The sequence below is a fragment of the Carassius carassius genome, chromosome 40 (genome assembly GCF_963082965.1).
Source record: "Carassius carassius chromosome 40, fCarCar2.1, whole genome shotgun sequence".
NCBI lineage: Eukaryota > Metazoa > Chordata > Actinopteri > Cypriniformes > Cyprinidae > Carassius > Carassius carassius.
The window spans coordinates 9,405,537-9,432,620 of NC_081794.1; the positions used below are offsets into that span (position 1 = coordinate 9,405,537).

Consider the following 27,084-nt stretch of genomic DNA (forward strand, 5'->3'; position numbering starts at 1 on the left):
GCTCAGTGCATTCAAACGGTGTTCCACTTATGCTTAAGATTCACAAATGAAGTATAATACATATTTTACTAAAATTACCTTGCCTCACTCAGCAATGTGCTTATGAAAAGTATAACTACATTAAACACATACAAGCAATGTCTTATTATTTGTTATGTAAAAATACATTCTTATGAATATGCAATATTTTTTATCTATTATAGATGACAGTAAAAGCAGCAAGATTATAGATATCAGACTAGCATGAGAGTAAACATGGAATGCTAGCAGACATTCCATTGCAAGAGAATACATAGTTTTAGGATTTCCACTGGGACGTTCGAAAATACTGAATGGCTGTCCTTCTATCCGCATGGAATGGAGAGTACTTGAAAAGTCTAGGCTTCTCAGTGCTAAAATGATTATACTTTAGCATTAAAAAAAAACATTTAAAATGGTCATGCATAGCAAATGTTTCGATTAATGTGGTAAAGAACCACAATTAGTAAATTAAAATTTGGAATAAAAGTGAAGTGTGTCAAGTGACATGCTTGAATATGCAGACAGGTATCTGCATATAGCGCATAAACGGGATTGACTATCTGATGCTTTTTTTTTTTTTTTTCTCTCCGAATTCAACAATGTGAACTTCTGAACATCTCTTCTTGTGTTCCATGAAACAGAGTAAGTCATACAGGTTCAAAACGGCATGAGGGTGAGTAAATTTTGACTTTTTTCCATTTCTGTGCTGGGTTTAAAGAGCCAAAACCCATTACAAAAAGCCAACATCAGTAAAATCGAAATCAGTTTAAAAATGTTACCATGGGATGTACTGATGAGTGTTTCTAGGCAACAGGTGACAGGCAGTAACAGGAAGTCGGAGAGACAGGACAGCATGACACTGGAGTTTGGTGAGAGAGTGGAAGACATTTGTAGTTTCTTCTGTTTCCCTCAAAGTTTAAAGAACACAGTGCAGAAGCACAGGAGAGCAGATGACTTTATCCCCCTCCAGATCTGAAGAATAGACAGAAATGAGGGAAAATAAAGGAAGAGAATCAATATGTTAAATGATACAACTCACCAAGCATTGTTTATTTTCTTTATTTGTCTTCCAATTGAAGAAATTGTGTGATTTGAAATATATGACAAAAAAAAAAAAGTTGCAATTAAAAGTATTTTTGTAAAAAGAGCCAAAAATGTAACCATTGCTCATCATTGAAGGATTAATAAAGGATATATATATTATCTTTATTTACATAGGACAGTGTAATGACAGGAAGGATGGTGGGCCACAAGCCAGGATTCGAATACGGTACGCCCATATCATCACAATGCTGACCATCTTTTAAACTTAATTTCATAATATCATAATTTCACCAGTTTTATTTTAGCAGTTTTGTAAAAGGATTTTATAAAACTTCTAACAGGATAGAAAGTGAAGCTGAGGACGGAAAAACCTATCGAATTATTACAAATTAAAACAAGGTTGTTATTAAAGAAAGAGAAAAATGAAATAAAATATGCAATATTTCTTAATACATTTGTAAGTTATGTTATTTCAGCACATTTGCTTTCTTTCTTAATTGTTAGTTCAATATGTTCTGGAAAATAAAGTACACTGCATAAAAGGAATGACTTGCCACATTAATTAATTTTTACCTTTTTTTCATATAATTACATGTATTGTGTAAATGTATTATTCTAAGAGTCTTTTAGAAACCAAAAATCAAGCATGAAGAGCAGTTGTCAAACCGAAACACTGAGGGCTTGGTATTTTATAAAACTGATGGTAAAATGACAAAAAATGTATTTGAGTATAATGCATAACAGTTTACATGTTGATGTAGACACAGATAGCAAGTCATGACTTGCACTTGAATCAAATATAAAGCTTAAGCATCCATCACTATGGGGGGAAGACTTGAGAATGTAGTGATGATTTTTGACAAAAGTTTAAGCAGCACAAATCAGAGAAAATATATGGTTCAACGGTTGAAACAAGGATTCAAAGCACACATGGTTCACTGCTCACATAATGAAGGTTTTGAAGAGATTTTGTATAGAGGACTGGTGTCAGATCTCTTGCTTTATGTGAGTCATCAACCTTACAACACATGATAGGATAAGATTATCATGGCAAAGGGTGGCTGCAAAATAAAGGAATGCCCTCTTTTAATTGTGGAATATAAACATTTCTGTATAAATGTTTCACCATAAGAAGACAAGTTTTTCCCCTCTTAATTATTTAACTTAAAATAAAGGTTAGATTTCTGTGAATAATTTGAAAGATCAAAAGGATAATTTGAGACATTATTTGCCCATACAGTTTATATACCAATGTGTATTTGTGGAGGAGGCTGTATTAGCCTCAAAAATGTGCAATCTGAATCTTAAAATGACAAGATATTTGATATAAAATAATACTCAGTTAGTGAATATTAATAGTGTTTGACAACAATATTGGCATTATTATAAATACCAAATAAACTGGCCAATGTTATTGTACTGGTAATCTAATAAAATGCATTATGTAATGGAATGTAACTGTGTAATGGAGTTAGGGAACAAATGTGATGTATTGATCGGTGCATTGAAATGAATTTGTAACGAAGGAAATGCAAACATTTAAAATAAAATAAACCAGAATAAAACAAGACTCAGAGAAACTAAATGGGCAGGCGAAGACGTGAAAACGGCTGGTGCAATATGTGTCAGGTGGACATGGATGTATGCATCACATCATGTCTTGTTGGGCAGGGTCATACCTTCCTCTTCTGATATTTCTGTAATCAAGAAACAAAACAGAGAGAGAAAAAAATGGGATTAAATTAAGCAAAAGTAAATGTCACATAAGAAATTGTGCTGCATTTCCCATAAAAGTAAGATTTAGACATTATCTACCACAGCCTATAAATAATAGGGAAATGCATTAAAAAGATTGTTTTATGCATTTCTGTGCATGACCATGTATTTAATCAGAGTCATCAGACAACTACTTTTTGCACTTGACACTATACTACACAGTTTAGGGTGGAGGAAATACTTGAGCTGACTCCCTGGTCAGGCTTGCTTTATTTGCTTTCTAATCTCATGTTTCAGAATTATTATTATTATTATTATATAATATATATAATCACTGTTGAAAGAGGAAAATGCTACTCGAACAGCATTTTCTGCAGTAATCGTGGATGTCTTACTTGAAGCCCCAGCCTGTTCCTCCCAATACTATAGCTGCCAGCAGTATCGCTCCCGCTATTGAGCCAATGATGATGTTTGTACCACTCGGACCTGTGGAGAGTCAGACAGAACAAAAAAAACATGCATTTATCATTAGTTTTCTGTTATATTCTTGCTATATATTTTTAATCATGATTTTGTCATGTGCTTTCATTTTAAAGGTTAGTTTTTAGTCTAGTCTTGTTTCTTTTCTTCCTGTACTAATTGATTTTTAGCTTTGACTCAAACAGTGGGCTCATGGTGTTTGAAGAAGGAGGCAGTGACATCTTGTGATAACATTTGGTTCGACGCTTACAATTATTTGAGCAGAATCTTAGAAATGACTGATGATTTTGCATATGCTTAGGAGTAAGTGGTTTCTAAACTTTTTGAAATCAAAAGAATCCCTTATAAATAAAAATGTAATATATAAATTAAAGGTTTCCACATGAGCACACAGCATGGCACACACCAAGAGTCAAATACTTCCAAAAACGTGACAAAAAGCCAAATGCGAACCCACCGATAAGCTACTTGACCGATATGATTTACATACAAAATTCCTTGTTATATCTCTGAACCGTAAAGGCTCAGTGCTGAAGCTATCTGAAACCTGGGTAAACATTTAAAACACAGGCAAAGAGACGCTGGTCCAACTAAAGCCAAACACCCGCATGACTGAATATGTTGGGAACCTTTGTACTTCTCAGGACCGTCTTGAGGCTGGGGGTCTGGAATAGGGTCATATACACTGCAGTCCTTCCCAGTGTAGTCTGCATCGCAGATACACTTCACTTCATTACTGCACGTCTGAGACAGAGAGAGAGGCAGAGAATGTCATAAGCATAAAGCCGGAAATAAATACTTTGGCTAATACACACTACAGTCACTGTAGTACAGTGTAGGAGAACTTTCTGGACAAGGATGTAAGATTAATGTTCTATTAATCTGACGCATGGTGAAAAGAGTCAACACTGAAAATCTTAAACTTACATCAGACACTTGGACAACCAGCTGTTTTTCATTGTTTCTGAGTATTTTTCATTCTTACTTACAGCAAAACTGACTATTATCTAAATCCATTTCTTTCTCGCATTTATACTTTTCAATATCCTGCAACATCTGATAATTTTACATTAATACTTTTTTTTAATTGCTAACTCTCGCTTTGAACAAAACAGACCAATATTTTAAGAAAGGATGAGAGAATATACCTTATATAAACCCTCGAAACAGTATGAGACTGTGATTTATCACAGAAGAACAGCTCACCCCATGATCAGAGCACACGTGAGAAGAGGACGACCCGGGACAGGATGACAGGTTGAAGGTGGTGACCGGCAGACAGCGACGGTCCAGGCACATCATATTAGGACCACACGGCGTGCCGTCTTCCACGTACCCGAGATCAGTGCCATCGTCTAACACTGCATGACCCCCGCTGAACATAAACAAACAGCTCAGTTTTACACACAAATGCACACTGCAAAGTAGGGAAGGTTACTTGGAGCTCCTTTAGAACAGAACAGAGGAGTCTGGAGATTAACAGTGTTTGTTTTCTAACACACTCTTGTGGCAATTTTTAACTATTTCAAATTAATTAGTACTATCTCATCTGTATGTTTTTTGCTTGTTGCCCACTGATGGTTAAATTTTGTTTCCGTATAAATCACATTTTACAAATTCATTAGAAAGCAACTCATAGTAATTGTATCCTCTCATGAGATTGGGTTATTTCTTAAAACTAAAAGAGCTATTTTTAAGACACTCATGGTGTGAGGTGCTGCAAAAGCAGCGACCAAATGCAGCAGTAAAAGTCTGCATTTTCATTTCATGCTTAAAGAAAAGATGTATGTATTTACCGACAATCCAGGTACTTGTTCTGATGGTAGATGGTAAGACTTGTGATTTCTCCATTTAAGTCTCCATACCGTGGTTTCACTGTGATATTAGTGCATAATAAAAATCCGCACAACACATCCCTATGAAAGAACACAGAAATGACAGTGAAAAACAGACAAAGAAGGGAAAAAATTAACTTTCCAGCAAAGGGAGAAATAATGATATCACTGAAAATGTTAAAACAGTGTTCTGGCTGTTTATATACTCACTGTTTATTGCACTGAATCCAGCTGTGTGAGCTGCTGTCCTGACCACAGTTGCCACGTTCCGTACCTTCAGTGTTCAGCTTCTCATAACACATGCGATCTGCTGCATCTAATGGCACAGACAGTCAAATAAACAAGCATTGTGCATGTGCATGTGCAGTTTTAATATTAGGGTGTATTCACACCTGTCTAGTTTGGTTTCGATTGAATCAAACTCAAGTTAGTTTCCCCTCTTGGTGCAGATCTTTTGGGCAGGTGTGAATATAGTAATCGCACTCAAGTGCAGACCACACAACCGAAACCGACTCTGAAGAGGTGGTCTCGGTCCGGTTCCAAACAAACTCTAGTACAGTTAAATGGATAAACCAATGAATGGATGACCTTAACCACACGTGTGGTTTAGTTTACAGTTTCTGGTTCACTTGAAAAAAGTGTGAAAGCAAACCGCACCAAACCAAAAAAATCAACACTGTATTTGGTCCGATCCAAAGCAAGTGAACTAATGGATTTCCTGGTGTGAATACACCCTTAGAATTAAACAAGAGATATGTACATGTACTTAAACTACAGTAGACACCAGGGGTGTAGATTACGCGGGGGACGTGTCCCCCCCACTTTTATCATCACGGAACTTCGTCCCCCGCACTTTTTCAGGCAAGTGTGTTCGTATAGAGGTTTTCAAGAGCTGGTGTGAATAAATATAGATTTAAACTCAAAGAGACAGGATAGCCTGCACATGACCTGGTGTTTTTTTTTCGGACGGACAAAACGAGATGAACATTACGGAGCGCTAAACTCTCCTGCAGTGTGTGTTTCATTCATACTCGAAGCCGGAGGGCACTCTCGCGCAGAAAGTCATATCAGGAAATTCCAGACCGTTCTCCTCCCAAGGCGTCATATACTGACCCTTTTGACATTTCATCAACATCCTACGCACATGGAACCCTCTAGCATCAATATTAGACGCAGATAAATATGGGCCAGAAGGCGCCACCTAGCGGTCTAACCCTAACCCTAACCCTAACCTTAACCCTAACCCATAATCTGTGTCTCATATTGACGCTAGAGGGTGCCATATGCGTAGGATGTTGACGAAATGTCACAAGGGTCAGTATATGACGCCTTGGGATGAGAATGCGTTAGAAATTCCTAATATTGGGGCAACAGCATCCAGCTATCGATGTATGAAACAGTTGATTTCGGTTTAGTTTTTTATTCAAGTCCAAAAAAATATCCAGCAGGTGATAAATAAAGTATATGAACAATGCAGTGCTAATTGACATAGCATTTATTACAGTATAGAAACTATTCTGCCTTATGTGATAAAAAGTGTTTGTAGTATGTAAACAAATCATTACTATTTGTTATTGTCCAGCAGTTATAGATTTCTAAGCCAATTCAAAAGCTAGAAATTAGAGAAAAAATTAAGTTACCTATAGTATCTACTACCAGTCAACAGTTTTTGAACAGTAAGCTTGTTAATGTTTTTTAAAGAAGTCTCGCCTGCATTTATTTTATCCAAGTACTGCAAATCAGTGAAATTTTGAAATATTTTTACTAGACTATTTAAAATAGCTGTTTTCTATTTGAATATACTGCAAAATGTAATTTATTGAGGTTTCAAAGCTGATTTTTTTAGCATTATTACTCCAGTCACACGATCCATCAGAAATAATTCTGATATATTGAATTGCTGCTAAAAAAAAGAAAGAAAAAAAATTCTTATAATAATAATGTTGAAAACAACTGATTAGAATGTTTTCAGGTTTCTTTGATGAATACACATTTCAGAAGAGCAGCATTTATCTGAAATAGAAATCTCTTGTAAAATGATGTCTTTAATGATAAAGACTTTTGATCAATTCAAAGAATCCTTGCTAAATAAAAGTATTAATTTATATCATTTATTAATTATGTTAAAAAACAAAAAGAAAAAAAAAGAAAAACGTGTATATATATATATACACTGACTAAGCTTTTGAATGGTATAGTGTATAATGTTGCAAAAGATTTTTATTTCACATAAATGCTGATCTGTGGATCCTTCTATTCATTTTACAATGTACTCATCTGTTTTAAATATTGATAATCAGCAAACCATCATATTAAGAATGATTTCTGATTAATGTGAAAATTAATCTCTTTATTTACATTAATATATTTTGCCTGACTAAGCATTATATTAATTATGTAAATGCATATAGTACAACATAAGAAACGCTACTTACTGTGGCTCCAGAGCGCCTGACACTGGGCATCCCTGGTCTTGCAGCTACCTCCATAGCAGCGCCCCTGACAGAGCAAGAAGAGAGTACATCAGCTTACCTTCTACACATATACACTCAGTCCGACTTACACTTTTGTGTCCATATACTGAAAGCTTTAACTAAATCCAAGCCAACTGCCAAATCAGCCTGCACAACAACATCAACAAAAAAAATTACTGACTCAATGGCACATTAAAAACCATTTTAATTTAAATCTTAGCCATGTTGTTTAACGAGATATGTCTGCCAGTGTTATGCAGTAAATCATGTAAACAAAATACATAAACACTGCTTAGTACTATGGTTGCAAGAGGCATGTAAGGTTCACATTAGACAGAAATTATTTTACCAGTCCAGCATTGCACATGTAACCATCCAGTTTGTGGACATTATGTGGACACTGTTTGAGAAATTAATGAGAAGTATATGTGAATTTCTTACATTATTATGATAAAAATTATTTAAATAATGATTTTATATAAATGTATCATTACTTTACTCGAATCACCAGTGCATGTTTCCGGCACATCACAGTCATTCACTGCATCCCTGCAGATCACTCCTCTCTGCTCATACTGCAACACACAAACAAAATGAATCACACTAAATTATAAAAATCAACTGACTGGTGACTAGTCCCTTCAAAAATGAATAGTGCACCCTCATGCTCTTCCAAAGCTGTATAGGCCAATGCACACTGCGCCGACAGGCAGCAACAGACACATTTCTCTGGGTTTTGTCAGATCAGTGTTACCCTGTCAGCATCTGTTGGCGTTGGTTAGTGCTTATTTTTGCCATGTAGAATCAGCATTTGGGATGTCTTGGAATGTCTGAAAAGTGACATACTGTAATCTGATGACAGTGGCCATTGGTCTGCATCTGCCGATGCAGTGTGAATTGGCCTTATGACTCTCTTTCTTCTGTGGAACACAATAGGAGAAATTATAAACAATATATTGATGGGAGAAACATGCTGAAATTTAAAAAGTTATTCACTGATCCTTCTCTCCAGTGAATGCACAACTCCATTGTAGATTGAATAATGGAGTCAACTAACTTAGAAGAGTATGATTTGTGAATGAATCATTGAGGCTGTTTTGTGACATGGGCTGGCAACTGCCACCCTAAGAGAAAACATTGCTACCTCTACATTAGTTACCAATGTCTTAAATATATATATTTTCCTGGACCAATTAAAACTTCTCTTTTTCTAGCTGCCAGATTGGTGCATGCAAGATCAAAGTTTTCCGGGTGACAAGATGTACCTAACAAGAGCAAGTCAAAAATCAAATTCTATTTATAAATTAAAAATCTATTAAAAATATTGTACAGTATATTGTATATAATATACATATGTATATAATGTGCATTTTTAACAAGGGATAACTTTGGGTCATGGTGGCTTAATTTTGTTGCATTTACATTGTTGTTGCATTGAGTTTCAAATGGAATTATTTAGAATTGCCTGTTTAACTTAATTCTTGGCGGAAATATTGCCTCTGTACTGGAAATAAATGTTGTCATTTTTCTAAACTTTTATTATTTTTTTTATTATGATGAGGTGATTTGAGGGAAATGACTGAATGAGTTAATATCACCTAGATAATATGCTCAAATGTTCTGCTGGGTGTAGAATAGAAACCATTCGACAGTACATCTAAAAGTATTATCTCAAGTCATTGGTATTTCTAGTAAAATGGTATTTCTTTATAGATTATTTTTTAGTGGTGCTTTAATGTGTAGAGATGAAAATGTGATGAAATAATGACTGATAAAAAAAACTTTTTCTTATCCAGATCTTACATCCATTGAAAATGGCTTAAAGTGCAGTGTAATATGTATGACACTGTATTAAAGGAGCTTCAGTATCATTTAATGGGTTGCAGACATTTAATGTTGCTGCAATGGCATGAATGGATTGTCTGTATTTGGCAAGTGCTAAGGAAAAAAAACAAACACAAAAAAACTTAATGATCCATGGAAGCAAAAGGCATGTTGGCCCAAATTGGAAGTCGTATGCTCTTCCAAAAAGTGTTAAGTGACATTTATATTTTGCCTGAAAGGCTAAAGTCTAAATCTGTTGAGCACTCTAAGGCTGTTGAACTCATTGATTCACTATAAGAAACAGTGATCCATTATTGCAGTGAATCCTTTTTTGGAGGATGTTTCTTTGAACAGTTCAAGCTGTACAAAATAGCTGTTATATTACCAGTTATCTGTTTTTAGTTTTAGTTTTTAAAGGGGTCATATGATGTGATTTAAATTTTTCCTTTCTCTTTGGATTGTTACAAGCTCTTGGTGCATAAAGAAGATCTGTAAAGTTGCAAAGACTAAAGTCTCATATCCAAAGAGATATTCTTTATAAAAGTTAAGACTCATCCACACCCCTCTCTATATCACTATGGTGGAAGATTTGCATCACGCCGCCCAGATGTTCACGCAAAGAAAGAAGGTGTACCTTTTATTCTCATTGTAGTATTGTTGTTACCGCCACCACCATGTTACAAAGTAACAACTACTTTGTTTGGCCTTCCAAAAGAGAACGTTGTCCTTAGGCTTTGTCATGCCTAGAGCAGATCTGTGCTGGTCATTGAGGAAATAAAAATTAAATAAAAATTCTTTTTAGAAGCATCATATGACCCCTTTAAGGTCTACAGTGGCAGAGGGTAGATAGTTGAGTTTGGCTGTTCTCAGCATTGAGTCAAAACACACTAAGGTCTTGAATTTAGATGACTTTGTGAAAAGATTTGCTGTCAACTGTTGAAAATATGTCTTCGATTGTATATGGCATGTCTCTTTTAGTTTAGTCTTTTACTTTTAAGTTTGCCAAAGTCATGCTTCCTGTTTTGATATGTAATCTTGCCATGTGAATACTTTGCTTCATGTGTTACGTTTTCATTGGGTATATGTTCAACTTGAAGCAGCACTGTGCGGACTGATCAGTATATAACATCCAAGTATCGTGAGAGTGATTGGAAGGCTTACAGAGCCATCTGCTCTCTATAGCTCTCACAGTACTTTAATGTCATATACCGTTAAGTCTGCGCAGCGCTGCTTTAAGTCAACCCTTTAGATTTGTTTTCTTGTCATTTTTTGTTTGTCACTTGTTGGTCAGTATAATAGTTTGTGTAAAACTCAGCAGAAATATCAATGGTTAAATATATTTTACCATAAAACATTATTTATGTATCCATTCAACAGGTGTCTTGGAAGAGTCAGAATATAGTCCAAATCATATGGTCTACATATATGGTGCTTTTGCATTTTCTTTGTGTTCCATGGAAGAAAGAAAGTCATAAAGTTTTGGAAGGATGTGAGGATGAGAACATGAGAAAATAATTTTAATTTTTAAACAAACTACCCCTAAAAGCCACACCCTTCAAATCTCATTCATACATCTGCATATTCAAACTTTATGTGTTTATGTGTAACATGCTGTCTTATTCTGCAATATACATAAATGCACGAGATCTGCAACAGTGGAGGGGAATTTTCAGTAGACAATAACTTACTTTTTTTTTTTTTTTTTTTACACAAAGCTATTGTATTATGGACATTTTTTGTGATGCTTAATGAGCAAGGACTGGCAAGCTCCAAAAGGACCAAAATCACCACTATGATGGTCCTTTGGTCCTATTTGGAGATTGACAACTCTTGGTGATGACATGAAGGTAAGCAGATGATGATAATAAAAATTTTTAGGTGAACAATTCAAACACCACTTACCTTGCAACGGCTACAACAGAGTCCATTGCTACACATTGCATCATGGGTCAAAGTGCATTTTTTACAGCATGCACCCCCAGCACGAGAGCAATCCTACAAGAGTGCACATTCAATAAAAACAGCCAATTAGCTTATCACAGCATTGCAAAAATCACCTTCCTGTTCTCTTTTATGAGCATTCTTTAAAGGGACAGTTCACCTAAAAAGGGACAGTTCACCTAAAAAGGAAAACTCACCCTCCTCTTGTTCCAAACCAGTACAACCTGATTTTTTCCCAAATATATTTTGAACAAAGTTGGTGTCTTCCATAGTATTTTTTTTCCATACTGTTGGAGTCAGTGGCTAATGTTTGTAAATGATGATAGGATTTCAATTTTTGAGTGAACTATCCCTTTAAGGCAGGGAGAGGATATAATAAATTATATAAGGAAATGTGTGTGAAGTTATCTCATCACCCACCACTTGGGAGCCACAATCACATTCTTCTCCTTGTTCCACAAAGCCATTGCCACATTCAGGAGGATCCAACAACTGTAGCGACAGTAAATATGTCACTGCCCCATACTTATATAAAATATGCAGTGTTGAGCAAGCTAAGGTAACCTAAATATATCCTGCAGAGAAAGTAATTACAGTTCAAGCTATATGGTAAAAGTAGTTAAATACATTAAAGCTACTTCATATATTTATTATGTCTGTGGTGGAAGATGTTCCATTTACCAGCATGCACTGTAGTATAAGTGGCACAGGTTTTTATTTTTTAATAATTTTCATTGGTGTTGGAATTTGATTATTTTTGTGTTATGCTGAGTGTACCATGCCATTCTAACAACCATACTCCAAAAATATTCTGGGTTATTTTTAACCCAAATTCTGGGTTCAGCTTGTTGGGTTATTTTGCCCACCCAGGTGCTGGGTAGTTCTTCTGTAACTAAGCTGCTGGGTTATTTTTAATGTTATTTTTAATTTTTTGAGCCCGTCTCTGCCAAAACAACCCAGCTGCTGAGTTACAGTCAGAGCGTGGGATTTTGAGTCCTCTACAGGAGAGAGCGGTTCTAAGACTTTGATTTTGTGCACTTGTTCAGAGAAATAAAGGATTGTACACATTTTATTGAATTTATAATGTCTTTACTGTGCAGTTAATTATATTATTTTACACAACAAAAGGACAAGATGTCGGTCAGCTGCTTCAGCAGTGGTCGCTTTGTATGATGGAACACCTTTTGCTCTGCATAACATAAATGGATTTTATTCATTATAATACTGAGTTTAATTTAATTTGCTGTTAAAATATGTTTACTAATCTCAGTACTGTTTATGGGCAGGTTATGGAGTCAGTCAAGGCATCTTTCAGCAACAAGTGAAACGCTAGTCGGTAGTCTGAGGTTCACACTTTCCCAGTGAACAGCAGTCCATCGTCGGCTCAGATTTTGGCGACACACCAGGACGAGAATTAGCGCAATTTCAGTTAAAAGTAATTACAGAGAACGGTTGAATAAACTTAAATTAAAATGCTACTTTTAAATGTTAATTTTTTTTTCTAAAATGCTTGTAAAATTAATTTAAATGTATGTAATATTATAAACTATGCTGTATTCATCCAAATAAATTCAATATGTCTTGTATTTTGTCCATGGGTGTTCTTGCTTGATAATAAATGTTTATCTTTTGATTACTGCTGTTGCCTCCAGTAATTCTGTGTGTGATTTTTAATTTCCAGACCATTTTTAAGCCAGCAATATAATGATTTTTAAACAAGAGTAAACTTAAATAAAACAACCCAGCATGTTGGGTAAATACAATTAAACCAACCAGCTGCATCAAAATAACCCAGCACATGTTCTGTCCAATATTTAGAGTGTAAAAATCTACTTTTAGTTGTCTTCTCATTTTCTAAGATTGTTAACTCATTGTTTGCTACATTAGTGTAAGAATTCTGATCTCTGGAGAAGGAGACAGAAGACACTCTACAATGCTTAAGTCACTGGATCTCCACCATAACTGTCACAAGACGAACATTGTGTAGGCTACTGATGTGCAGAAGGCACAAGCACTGTGTGCCTATGCGCTATGTGCTGGTACTCACACATTAGTGTCTGCAGCAGCAGGTCCATCTCTCTCATGGAAAATGAATATGGTATTGGAACAAAAAGAGAACACTCAAGAATATTAAGGAAAATAAAGTCTACCTGAGCCTTAAGAAGGGGCAATGTGATGTATGTGGTGCTTTAGGAGTGGGGTTCCAATTTCCAACATTCAATGTGGCATAAGCAGCACAGGTAAACTACAATTTAAAGTTTATACTGACAGATTTGTACAGTGCATAATTGGCGCTGGTTACAGGTACAAGTGAATCTCAATAAATTAGAATGTTGTGGAAAAGTTCATTTATTTCAGTAATTCAACTCAAATTGTGAAACTCACGTATTAAATTCAATGCACACAGACTGAAGTAGTTTAAGTCTTTGGTTATTTTAATTGTGATGATTTTGGCTCACATTTAACAAAAACCCACCAACCATCACAACAAATTAGAATATGGTGACATGGCAATCAGCTAATCAAGCTGGATTTTTACAGAGTGCTGTATCCAAGCATGTTAACATGGAAAGAAGTGTGGAAGAAAAAGATGCAGAACCATCTGAGAGAACTGCAGCCTTATGAGGATTGTCAAGCAAAATCAATTCAAGAATTTCAGTGAACTTCACAAGGAATGGACTGAGGCTGGGTTCAATACATACAGATATGTCAAGGAATTGGCTCCAGTTGTCGTATTCCTCTTGTTTAGGCACTCCTGAACCACAGACAACGAGTTGCTTGAAGTCTAGTGTTAAGTTTCCACAGTCTGTGATGATTTGGGGTGGAATGTCATCTGCTGGTGTTGGTCCATTGTGTTTTTTTTGAAAACCACACAAAAAAGTCACTGCACCCGTTTACCAAGAACTTTTGGAGCACTTCATGTTTCCTTCTGCTGACCAGCTTTTTGAAGATGCTGATTTCATTTTCCAGCAGGATTTGGCACCTACCCATAATCCCAAAAGCACCAAAAGTTGGTTAAATTACCATGGTGTTGGTGTGCTTGACTGGCCTGCAAACTCACCAGACTTAAACCCCATAGAGAATCTATTGGGTATTGTCAAGAGGAATATGAGAAACAAGAGACCAAAAAAATACAGATGGAGGCCACTGTCAAAGAAACCTGGGCTTCCATACTACCTCAGCAGTGCCACAAACTGATCACCTCCATGCCACGCTGAACTGAGGCAGTAATTAAAGCAAAAGGAGCCCCTACCAAGAATTGAGTACATGTACAGTAAATAAACATACTTTCCAGAAGGCCAACAATTTACTAAAAATGTTTTTTTTCTATTGGTCTTATGATGTATTCTAATTTGTTGAGATAGTGATATTGGTGGGGCCAAAATCATCCCAATTAAAAGAACCAAAGACGTAAACTACTTCAGTCTGTGTGTACTGAATTTATTTAATACATGAGTTTCACAATTTGAGTTGAATTTTGAAAATTGAACTTTTCCACGACATTCTAATTTATTGAGATGCACCTGTATATGCTATTCTTTTAATTATGAAAGTGTTTTTAAGCTCATTGTACCTTTTTAATTGGACTGCAAATGTTTTTATGTCACCATCACTGTGACTGGCAGGCTGAATATCCAAGACTCAGCATGAGTTGTCAATGCTCAATAAAATCTGCTGATGTAAAATGTCTTCTTGTCCTTCTACAAAGATTAGGTCAAAGACTAAACAATTTGCTGAAAATGCACCTTAGCATTTGATAAAATCACCCTACTATTTAGTCAATAAAACAGCTTAATGTTTTCGCAAAATATATGAAAATAATTTTTCTCTTCCCATTTTTAGTGGATTTTACAGACAAACCTTGTTAGGTTTATTGAAGAGGCAACTCCCTCCTCCTTGCTGGAGGAATTGAATGTACTCCTCTATACTGCACCGTGAAAACTTTCTGGGTAGATAGTATCTGTCAGGATGACATAATACATTTCACAGTGTTCAGTTACCTTTTATATATCTTTTATCCAAAGCAACTTCATTCAATGTAAACATTATGGGTCATCCTAGGGATGAAATCTATGACTTCAGTATTGCTAATATATGGTTCACCAGTTGTGCAACAGAAACAAAATTATTTGTGGACATTAAGACTTGAAATGACTTGAAATTAAAAATACTCTACATGGTGAAGCAACAGTTCAAATAGAATCTTGTAGAGCAATTGGGTTTCACAAATGTGTATAGCTAGCAATCTGAAGAGTAACAATCTGGTTTAATGGTAAAGACATTTGGAGTCTATGACCCACTTGAGCACTGTGGTTACAGTAATGCAAGAAGCTTGTGCGCCATTCAGAAATTAATTGAGAATGGTTAAAATTCTAATTCAATTCTCAAATTTTTTGAGTGAATCTGAATTACGGTAGAAAACAGAATTGCAATTTAAATTTGAATGTACTGAAGTAGAATTACATTGCATTTAAATTCATAGAAAATTACCAATACAATTGCCAAACATTTGTGATTGAGCTTATGAACTTGCATCACACATTTATCTAGCATGCGTATTAAATACCTAAGCACCTATACAAAGAGCAAAAAACATGACTGACCCGGTATCCTCCATGATGCAGCCTAACCACGGATCTGGACACTTACAGTCTCCTATAACACACACATTAATTACAACAGTCAGCAGTCAGCATTTATTTTGATATATTTCGTCAAGAGCGGAAGGATTGTTTATTAAGTGGAAAGATGTTTACCTGCAGTAGCACGATCTTTATTCCACATCATACCAAGGTTCTGTCCTAAACTCTGACACAAGGTTATAGCCATGGGCCCCACGTTTCCATACTGACATGCACACACAGATGGAAAGTTAATATTCATTTAGCAGATGATTTAATGCAAAGTGTCTTTATTGTTGTTCTTCAATGATAAATGCAAGTCATTTTCATTTTACATTTAAACCAAGAATTAGTAAGTATTTATGCTGATATTGTATAAAGTCCAACTCTGAAACGCTGAGCATTTGGAGTGCACTGCAGTTCCACCTTATCTGACACCTGTTGTTGAAGCAATTTTCCTTTTCCAGGCTGGTTGGAAATTGTAAATATTGAACAGTGCATGCAAATCAACTGACTATTTGATTACTTATAGTTGGCTCTACAAATTGGCCTGGGATAGGACAATGTCAATGAACTGACATTTAAAATAAAAAGAAAAGTATCTGTTCTATTCTAAAATTAAGCTATATTTAAAGTGAATCTGCAGTTGCAGAGCTTGCTCCCTTCTGAAATACTCTTTGGCACATGATTGTTGAGAATTTACAGACTTTGATATTTATTTGGAAATTATTTGATTGAGATTATGAAAAAAACGTTTTATTTCGTTGGAACAACAGTTATTTATAATAAGAAATTAGGGTCAATTCACATTTCACAAAGTGACTTAAGGGCAAAATGGTGATGGCTCAGTGTTGCTTTTTGCTATTTGGCAGCTCTGAACTTCCACCGTTTAGCTCTCACCTCATTGACTCCTCCTCCTCGTGTTGGTGAGCAGATCCCATCAATGTAAGCAGTGCCACTGCTTCTGCTCTGAAATGTGCGTCCCCTAAGGGCCAAATAATACCCAGAACATTTTCAGGTTTTAAGTTTCTTACAGAGTTTGCATAAGGCCCCATGAAATGTTTGAACTAAATTATTTTGTTTTCCTCATTGATGCATTTCTGATTGAAACAAGTGTTTAGGGGGAAGGATATAAAAGAGCATTTTAAGGTTTAATTTGTTAACATTAGTTAAATACAAAAGTTTACATAAACTAACAATGACACTTCTAAAACACTTCTAAAGCATTTATTAATCTTAGTTAATATTAAAGGAGCTATGTGGAGGTTTTTACGTAAAAAAATCTTTAAGATAGAGTTTTCATTTGTACATGTATGAGCCAACCATGATGTAAAAAAAGAATGACACCTCGACTGTCCACCACGGTTGCCTCTATCAGCATGTAGGCTCAATTTTGTGTGGAGGAGTCGGGCCCGAATTGGCGCGAAAATTCACAAAATGTGACGTGATGCGCGTTCTCGTCTACTTGGGCTTACAACCGTACGGCACGCCAGCCATTATAGTAAGCAGCGGCAAAAGTGTTTTCAAATGGACTCTGCGGATGGAAAGAAGCGACCAGCCTCCAGCACAATTCAGACACCCACGGACACTCCTCGTAAGTAAAAAAAAAAAGAGCGTGCGCACTGAGAACGAGCATGAGGCTGGCTGCAGTTCCTCTAACGGCCACTGGTGTCAGTAACGGTTAGAAATTTCAGAACCTACGCAATGCTCCTTTAAATCAAATATTAAACAACATTTTTTAAATCAAAAATTGTATCTATTAATTTTATTTAATAGACCTGAGCTTACATGGACTAACAATGAACAGTTATATCTTTATTAACTAATGTTAACAAAAATTTATAAACACTGTAACAATGTTAATGTATTAAATACTGTATAGTTAGAACCTTATTTTTGGTCAATTTGGCAGGAAGTGAAAGGTTTTAAAAACTTTTGGATGTACACTGGAATATAGATGAACTCAAGGCTAACAAACATGAACTAAAGTCCGTTTCATGGGGCTTAACACTGTGTCCCAACCATATGCGACACAACACTATGACACGCGATAAAATTAATCTTTTCCATGTTAATCTGAGGTTACTTGACGACATACAAACTATAACAGTGAGTTTGAGTTTGAATATCACTTTACATTACTTTTATATTATTCTAAAAGCGACAATGCATAATTTACTTTAATATGAACAGAAAGTTTATTCTATGATGAAGATTGTATCAGTCACTCAATATGTATTTTTAATAATGTTAAAATGGTTTAATATTTATGAATTACATTATGTACTTAACAATTTCACTGGAGTGTAAGTGCACTTGCAGAGAGAGCCTGTCCAAATGCTCTTCTGATTGGCTATGATTGATTTTGTTGTGTCTCATATCTGTTTCGCTACTGATGTGGACAGACAGATTGTTTGTTGCTGGAATCTTATTGTGTTGCGACAAATTAGAACACAGTGTTAATTACACTGAATGGATTTTACATTCAATATATTTATATTGCATGTGTTAAATGCAGTGACCGAGCCTGAGTGTGTCATCTGTATGTAGAAGGAAACATAACATACGAGAACAGGTGAGCTGCATCATTCTTCTCTTTGATGTTCTCCTTCCTGTATTTCATAAAGTCACGTAGGGTCACCAAAGGGTCATCGCCGATGGAAACCATGTTCTGAGTTGACCATGTCTCCATGGCGACAAGCACTATTCTAGTGTTCAGCTGCTCCTTGTAAATCTGGAATTTAATAGGATGTTTTGTTAAAGTATAAAAATTGCTACAGTACTTACTCAAAGAGTACATCATGAGAAAGACTGTGTATAAGTCTGTCAAACTTCAGGACATACAGCATCAGCCATGTTAACTACAGCTTTGGCAAAGTTTCTCGTCTGAGGGGCTGATCTTCTCATCTGTACAAACTACAAAGAAAAACATCAAGACAAATATTACAGTAAAAAAAGAAATACAGAAAACAATAACTAAAAAGTAAATAAATCTTACCAGTTCATAATCATTGACTATTAGTAGCTCTACATACTTTGTTTCAATCTGAACTGTGCGTGGACCCCTCCGAACCTGTAGAGGGAAACATGGAGTCACAGATTTAGGCAAACCAATGTATGTAAATGGTTAAAGCAACACCACAGAATGTGACATGTCAGTGGGGGACGAAGTAAACAAATCAAGTACTTGAGTAAAAGTACAGATACGTATAATAAAATATTACTCCAGTAAAAGTAAAAGTACTACTTTTGCAATTTTACTCAAGTGAAAGTACAAAAGTACTAAATTTTTTATGTACTTAAGTAAAAAAGTACCGAAAGATAGATTCTGCAATTGTATATAGGCTACTTAATTTACTTTTATATTAGCACATATTTTTTATAATCCTACTGCTCAAAATAACCACTATATGGAGTCAAGATATATTTTTTTATTGTTGATATGGACTACGCTGATGAGAGTAATGTTCACTGTGAAGCTTACACTGCGATATACCTGAGAGAAAACAGAGTTGACCATCTGATTTTCACCAGTAAGAAAAAAAGTGTTGTTTTGCAGAACATCACAGTTATATATGACATGAGAATAAGGCCTGAAGTTAGGAAGAACATTTTAAGGAAAATATAATTTTATTTCCACAATTATTTTTTCCTTCTCAAACCTTGTCTGTGGTGTAAAGACCCCTGGTCAAATGCCCCCAGAGGGCATCACTTCCCACTTTGATAATTCAAGTTCAAGTCTGCTTTATTGTCAATTCTTCATGTACATGTACAGTACATACATACAGAGAATTGAAATTGCATTACTCTCAGACCCCCGGTGCACACAGATAACATTAACATTAAAGCCTAAAAATCTAGATCAAAATATAAAATGTAGATACAACTATACAATAAGGGAATGTTAAAAAAGACATATAATAAAATGTTAAATAAAATTAAATAAAGCAGCGCAAGGCAAAAGGCCGATAGAGTGCAAATCAATGAAGTGAACAACAGTGCAGTTAAAAGATTATTTAGTGCAAAAATGACTAATTACTATACATTAGTTACCATGTTCTAAACATCACATCCTTTCTTTTTCCCCCAGATATAATCTTTCTAGTTGGTTGAATAAAAACATTTGGACTTTATTTAAAAAAAATTACCCCTTAGCACCAGCAAACTTGTTGGCTAGACAGTTAGCATCAGCTAACAATATTTACTTATTTGCAGTATGGTTATGAGTAAACATATATATCTGTCTACTTGGATAACGTTAGTTAATCCAAACAATATAAAAATGCATACTGTTGATATAAAAACAGATATCACATAAGGCATGCATAGCATTGTAAACATTACGGCAGCAGGGAATTTGAACGTGCATGAGTCATTTTATTTAATCTGTGTTATTTTAATAATTTTTATTTTTAACCTAAAACATAGAGACACTAATTTATGTGTCTGCATTCAAGCCCTTCAGTGGGCTTAAATAGATCACACTTTACAGCAGATTTAGTCATAACTGACAGTTATGACCTAAATATGATTTTCAGTTACAATAATTAATCCTTATTTTCGACATTAATAACTTACATTTAACAGCATAAGACGTGCACACACTCACAAGATCTCCCAGTTCTTACTTGTGAATTCAGTTCACTGGAGACTCACACTAAATGGTTCATTTGAATCAATGAGTTGTCGATTACAGAACAGCTGCAATCGGATCATTCTCATTCGTAAATGTATCGTTTGGTGCGATTTGAGATCCGATTTAAATGGTTAATTGAAAAGACTCACTTTCTGATGCGTTCATGAATCAGAAACAGTTTCTGCTGGTCAGAGCACGTGATATAGCCTATTATAAGGAGTAACGATATGTTTTATGAAATATAGTGAAGTAAAAAGTACAATCTTATGCTCTGGAATGTAGTGACGTAAAAGTAAAGATTACTCAAAATAAAACTACTCCAGTACAGATTTTTTTTTTTTAAATGTTTCCCAAATATGCACTTCACATGAACGCTCTTAAGTGCTACTTAAGTCACTGTCTGTTCATGAAGTGCTGAAATTACTACCTCCAACTTTTGGTGATATATTAATAAATACTTCTCATGTACCTTTACAAGGATTCTCTAGTTAGTTAATTAATTATCTACATACTTAAATATTATTTAATTATATTTAGCTTTGCTTTAGAGACATTCACCAAGGGGTAAAAACTGATAACAATGATGCTCAGCATTGCAGCTCTGGATATTAAAGAGGTTGTGAAATAAAAATAGTATTCCTGTAGCTCAATTGGTAGAGAATTGCTTTCACTAAAACTGCAAGCAATTCAGAGAGAACAATCAGATTCAACAATCAGAATTTGATTTCACAATAAGTCTATTTAAAAAATACTTTGGTAATCTTGTTTTTTTCTGATATTTTGTTTCGGCTAGTAGAAGTTCTAAATGGCTGGTCACCTAATAATTTAGAAGACAAATTGACTTTTGAGTGAAAACATTTAGTTTAAAAACCTGCCTGTCATAGCATGTACTGTTGAGTCAACAACTAATGCCCCCACATCACTGTTATGTGAGCAGGATCAATTACTGATGTAATCAACTAATGGAATAATTACTGATGATTAACTTCCTGTTCCTTGTTCAGTTAGTTGGAGTAAATGGAGCACTTGTAGTTATTGAGTTCGCAAAATCCACTGGCATCATAGGATCATATACTCCAGGATACTGGGCTCATTTAAAGTTGGAGTGACTGTTAAACATATCTGAAAATGTTTTTATTGACTCAAGATGCACAGACAATTCCGTCTAAAATGGTGAAAAAAAGAATAATAAAAAAAAAAAAAACTGGATTATCTCATTTTAGTTATCACTATCTTCTTCTATCTTCACTATCTTCTTATTCATCACTTCTGGTCAAATGTTTCGATTCATTAAGATTTGTGTGTGTGTGTTTGATATCTTGAAATTTTACAACACTTGTCAAAAATACAGTAAAACAGTAATATGATAAAATATAATTACAATTTAAACAAAAAACTGCTTTTTATTTGAGTATATTTTAAAAAGCAATGTATTCCTGTGATGGCAAAGCTGAATTTTCAGCAGCCATTTACAGTCTTTAGTCTTCTTGAGCTTGGTGCTCAAGAAACACATTTTAATATAACCAGTTTTGAAAACTTTTGAAAAGTTTGAAAAGGATCTTATATTGTTTTTGCTTTTGTGATACACTACCATTCAGAAGTTTGGGGTAAGTAAAAAGAAATTAATATTTTTATTCAGTTTCTACAAAAGTATAACTTCACAACTGTTTTCAACATTTATGATAATAAAAAAAAGAATAATAATAATTCTTGAGCAGCAAATCTGCATATTAGAATGATTTCAGTATCATTTGACACTGAAGACTGGAGCTATGGCTGCTGAAAATACAGCTTTGTTTACACAAGAATGAATTACATTTTTAAAAAGAATACACTTATTTTAAATTGTAATAATATGTCACAACATTCCTAGTTTTCCTATTCAACTTTTGAGGCGGTAGTGAAAGTGAAAGACACCTAATAAAAAGTGAGATTAACCTATGATATAAGCATGCAGGGCTCAGTTAGGAATTCTTGGGCCCAATACAAAAGCTTTACCACGGTCCGCCTTTGGTGCCCTCTTTGGCAGCTTGTTGTGCATGACTAATCTTCAAGATAAAAAATAAATAAATAAATTGATCACCTGATGTCAACAATAAAAACTCTCACCTGTCTTTTTGCCCGTCTCAGCCCATCTGTGAGCTTCGGCTCATTCGTTTCCATAGAAACGGGATACTCAGTGTTAATGTCAGAGTCACTGCTGTTCCTGGTGCTTCCTGGAAGAGAAGCAGCAGCCATACACGGATGAAAACCATGCCGAACAAAAAGTTCCCACACATCAGCTTTCAGTGGATCGATAAAGAAGTCTATTACTGAAAAATTATCCATGCAGAAAATCAATATGCAGCAGATGGAGGAAGAGAGAGATTGGGAAGGATGTAAAAGCAGACATGGTCTGAATGAAGAAGAAAACTACCTGAGTATAGATCATACAGGACAGAGACTGCATATGTCTTACTGTATTAAAGGAAGAGTTCACTTGAAAATAAAAACATTCTTTTTACGGGCAAGACATTTAAAAAAAAGAAAAAAAAAAGAAAAAAGTGGTCTCTAATTTGTTCAATCAGTCTTTTCATGAGAGTCATGACAGAGTTAATGTGTGACTGTCATTTTGAAATGACATGATGGTCATTTTACAATATTTATCGAATGAGAGGAATCTGAATTTTACCTGAGGAATGTGGTCTCAACCGGATGTCTGCCATTCTGTATACAACATGAGTATTTGCATCCTGTGTAACAGAATAATGGAAGTCATGTTAGTCTGACATAAAGATCAGAAAGTGCATCACACGCAATTACCTATGAAACCATCATTAATATTGTATGTAGCATGTTTAACATGACATTATAGTCAAATGAATGGCTATTCTAGTGAGATTTCAAATAGCTGACATCCACCATTACTAGTGTCCGAACAGTTTTGATCTGAGATTCAGAGAAGGGTAATTCCATAATATTCAGCAACTCACAAATAAATGTATTAGCTGCTGGATTAGTATATAAGCATGTCATCTGACATAGAAAACGTATGTAAATTTCAGCCTCCTTGTTCAAATAGTTAGTGTTTTTATTGTTGCTGTGATGCACCTTTAAAGAAATGTGTTTTTGAAATCCTCAGAATGTCCTAGAGTCTATGAGTATCAAGTTTCATTAAATAAGGATTTATTCAAGAACATCGGGACTTTTAAGCCCATATTTTGAAATATACTTTATTTATTTTTTAAAGCAGGCTGTACTGAAGACAGAGGTCATACAAAATATTATTCCACATATAAAGCACCAGCTGTTGTTTGATTAGCAATAATTTTTACATGCCTCTTCAAACATGTATATTTTTCTTTTTTTCCTTTTGAGAAAAGTAGGCCACACCCTTAACCAGCTCTGAGGAAGTCATCCAGAAAATTCAGGCTGTAAGGCATGCTGTTTGGTACATATATTTTGGCACCAAGATTGTATGAAAATTGTGTTGATGATTGTGAAAATCTGCTCATCTCTGGCTGAACTGTATCCTGTTGTTGGGTAACATTTTCTTGCAGATGAAACGCTCACTGATGTACTGGGCTCTGCATTGTAAGGCTATTACACAACAATCCATTATTAATCTCCCATCTACCCAGACAGAAAGAGACACTTTACATGTGGCTTTAAATACTTTATGAAAATGACCCATTTAAGAAAAGCGAAAGAGGAGTGAAGAGAGAGTGAATAAGAGACAGATAACACATACAGATAAACGAGGTGAAAAAAAAACAGAAAAAAATATACTTAAATCAATGGAAGGGAGAGTAAATACTTCTGCATTTTATCATGCTGAACACCTTTGGCATGCTACTGTCAATGCACCATGACTCGTGTCACAGTAATTCTAAGGTAATTCAATTTATGCAAATAAAAGACATCAAAATAATTCATGTTCAACAATGCTTAAAATAAATTTGGTTACTTTTGCAGCAGCTCTGTTTGTCTTTGAACAAACTCATCCAACAGAAATTTTTGTAGGTCAAAACTGGAAAACAAGTTCATTTTCCCGTTCCATCGTCATACAGTCAATGGGTTTTTGGTTAAATGTCTGAAATAAGGTAAAGCTCATGATCTTTTGATATTTAATCAATACCACAAAATACATGAGTATTTTAAACTACATAATACCCCCTTGTGATTTGTTTTAAAGCAAACTAGAAACTAATTCAAACTGCCTGAAAAAAAGATATATATATATATATATATATATATATATATATATATATATATATATATATATATATATATATATAGTACAGACCAAAAGTTTGGACACACCTTCTCATTCAAAGAGTTTTCTTTATTTTCATGACTATGAAAATTGTAGAGTCACACTGAAGGCATCAAGGGCTATTTGACCAAGAAGGAGAGTGATGGGGTGCTGCGCCAGATGACCTGGCCACAGTCACCGGACCTGAACCCAATGGACATGGTTTAGGGGTGAGCTGGACCGCAGACGGAAGGCAAAAGGGCCAACAAGTGCTAAGCATCTCTCGGGGAACTCCTTCAAGACTGTTGGAAGACCATTTCAGGTGACTACCTCTTGAAGCTCATCAAGAGAATGCCAAGAGTGTGCAAAGCAGCAATCAAAGCAAAAAGTGGCTACTTTGAAGAACCTAGAATATGACATATTTTCAGTTGTTTCACTTTTTTTGTTATGCATATAATTCCACATGTGTTAATTCATAGTTTTGATGCCTTCAGTGTGAATCTATAATTTTCATAGTCATGAAAATAAAGAAAACTCTTTGAATAAGAAGGTGTGTCCAAACTTTTGGTCTGTACTGTATATATTAAAGACTGAAAAAAGTTGTCAGTAGTCTAGTGATGGTGATGTTGAAATCGTACGACTATGGTGTAGTTTGTTTAAAGCCTGCATTTAGTAAATGTTCGTAAAAATGTTTTAAAATGTTTTTCAGATTTTCATGATTAAGAGAATCATACACTTGGTCACAGAGTTTATTTTCTTCAACAATCCAAAGGGCAGAGTTAAAATAATACTGGGTTTTTGTTGAGGGAACCAGGGGAATGCTAACTTCCAGGTTGCCTTACAAAAATACATCTTTGCAGTGCTCTTTATTGCTCCATCTTGAAAAAGTAGTCAACAACAATTCAAACAGCATCACAGCTGAAAGGCCAAACAGATAATTAAACGAGGGTGTTTTAACCAAAATACAAGCGTCACATCTCTGCTCATAAACCCTCCACCTGATGTGCCTGCTAGTCTTCCAACACAAAAGCATCACTGCTAATGAGAGAGACAAATGGAATGATGTTTTCTGGTAATTTAACACAATCCACAGATGCTGTTGACAGAGTTTAATCCACTGTTAACCCGGAATAGTCTTGTTAGTCATGAGAAATATGTTCTTTTTACTTTTAATATCTAAATGAAATGGTACTAATAAATAACTTGTCTTGAAAATAATGTCAGATATTTCTTATTGTTCTAAAACAAGGCAATCTTCATTTTATATCAAATTTCTTGACAGACTTTGATATTTAATAATGAAGTGCTACTCTAATATCATGCATAAGCTGCTCTGTCTCATATTTTCTCACTTGACATCTCTCCTTCTGCTCTTCACCTCCGTCCCACATACAGACGTCTGCTGTTTCACCTGTCAGTCAACCACAGTAATGCGTATTTCTGTGCATGTGGCTAATATTCAGTGCTCCGCTGTCTCTTCTGTCTCGGGATTGTGTATCTACTCGTGATTTTTTCCAGACTGCAACAGGCAGATAGAGTGACAATTCTCCTCAAGAGAAAGTTGAGAGAGATGAATATTTCAGCTGCATACTGACCTGATCACTGCTGTTGTGCAAGGGCTCAATGCCGTATGAAAAGTTGCCATCTGAGAACATCCCTCTGAAGACACACAACATCACAAATGTGAGACACTCCAATGACAACAACCCTAATACATATTAAAAATGCAGACTTGATAGGAATTTATTAGGTAAAACTTTACAAAAGTCTATTTTTGTTAACGTCACTTAACTGTATTAATTAACATGAACTAACAAAGTATTTTAAGGTGTCCTTGTTACAATGTAATTATACATTTAAGTACTGAGTAATATTAAGTAACTACATGTTTTTACTAGATTGTTAGGGGGCTAGGATTAGGGTTTTACTTAGGGATACTTGCATGTAATTATTCATAGTCTTTTTATTTTATTTTATTTTTTATAAAAGTAAGTACATGTAACTTGTAACAAGGACACCTTAAAATAAGGTGCTACTATTTTTTTTTAATCTCAGTAAATTTTAATTTCAACAGTTACTAATATATTATTATCAAAAGTATCTGTTAACATTATTTTAAAAACCTTGAGTGCAAATTTTTTTTCAATCCAACTGAATATATATATATATATATATATATATATATATATATATATATATATATATATATATATATGATATATGATATATGGTGAGATTTATTCAATAGGTCAATTTA

At 34.8% G+C, this 27,084-nt stretch overlaps 1 protein-coding gene across 1 annotated transcript in view; it reads right to left on the minus strand.

Moving 5' to 3' along the window:
- Window positions 1-1,893: 1,893 nt before the first annotated feature.
- LOC132122089 (disintegrin and metalloproteinase domain-containing protein 11-like) overlaps window positions 1,894-27,084 on the minus strand; it is a 36,419-nt gene continuing 11,228 nt past the window's right edge. Inside the window, exons 6-26 of the mRNA XM_059531972.1 lie at window positions 26,423-26,486; window positions 23,265-23,325; window positions 22,703-22,809; window positions 18,956-19,030; window positions 18,802-18,873; window positions 18,525-18,691; window positions 16,858-16,942; window positions 16,093-16,183; window positions 15,940-15,991; window positions 15,197-15,296; window positions 11,756-11,827; window positions 11,297-11,389; window positions 8,065-8,145; window positions 7,920-7,970; window positions 7,532-7,595; window positions 5,307-5,412; window positions 5,058-5,177; window positions 4,468-4,636; window positions 3,891-4,005; window positions 3,177-3,267; window positions 1,894-2,762 (exon numbers count right to left, since the gene is read on the minus strand). Coding sequence (XP_059387955.1) covers window positions 2,714-2,762; window positions 3,177-3,267; window positions 3,891-4,005; window positions 4,468-4,636; window positions 5,058-5,177; window positions 5,307-5,412; window positions 7,532-7,595; window positions 7,920-7,970; window positions 8,065-8,145; window positions 11,297-11,389; window positions 11,756-11,827; window positions 15,197-15,296; window positions 15,940-15,991; window positions 16,093-16,183; window positions 16,858-16,942; window positions 18,525-18,691; window positions 18,802-18,873; window positions 18,956-19,030; window positions 22,703-22,809; window positions 23,265-23,325; window positions 26,423-26,486 — 1,885 coding nt within the window. The 3' untranslated portion in view covers window positions 1,894-2,713. The remainder of the gene's footprint in view (window positions 2,763-3,176; window positions 3,268-3,890; window positions 4,006-4,467; window positions 4,637-5,057; window positions 5,178-5,306; window positions 5,413-7,531; window positions 7,596-7,919; window positions 7,971-8,064; window positions 8,146-11,296; window positions 11,390-11,755; window positions 11,828-15,196; window positions 15,297-15,939; window positions 15,992-16,092; window positions 16,184-16,857; window positions 16,943-18,524; window positions 18,692-18,801; window positions 18,874-18,955; window positions 19,031-22,702; window positions 22,810-23,264; window positions 23,326-26,422; window positions 26,487-27,084) is intronic.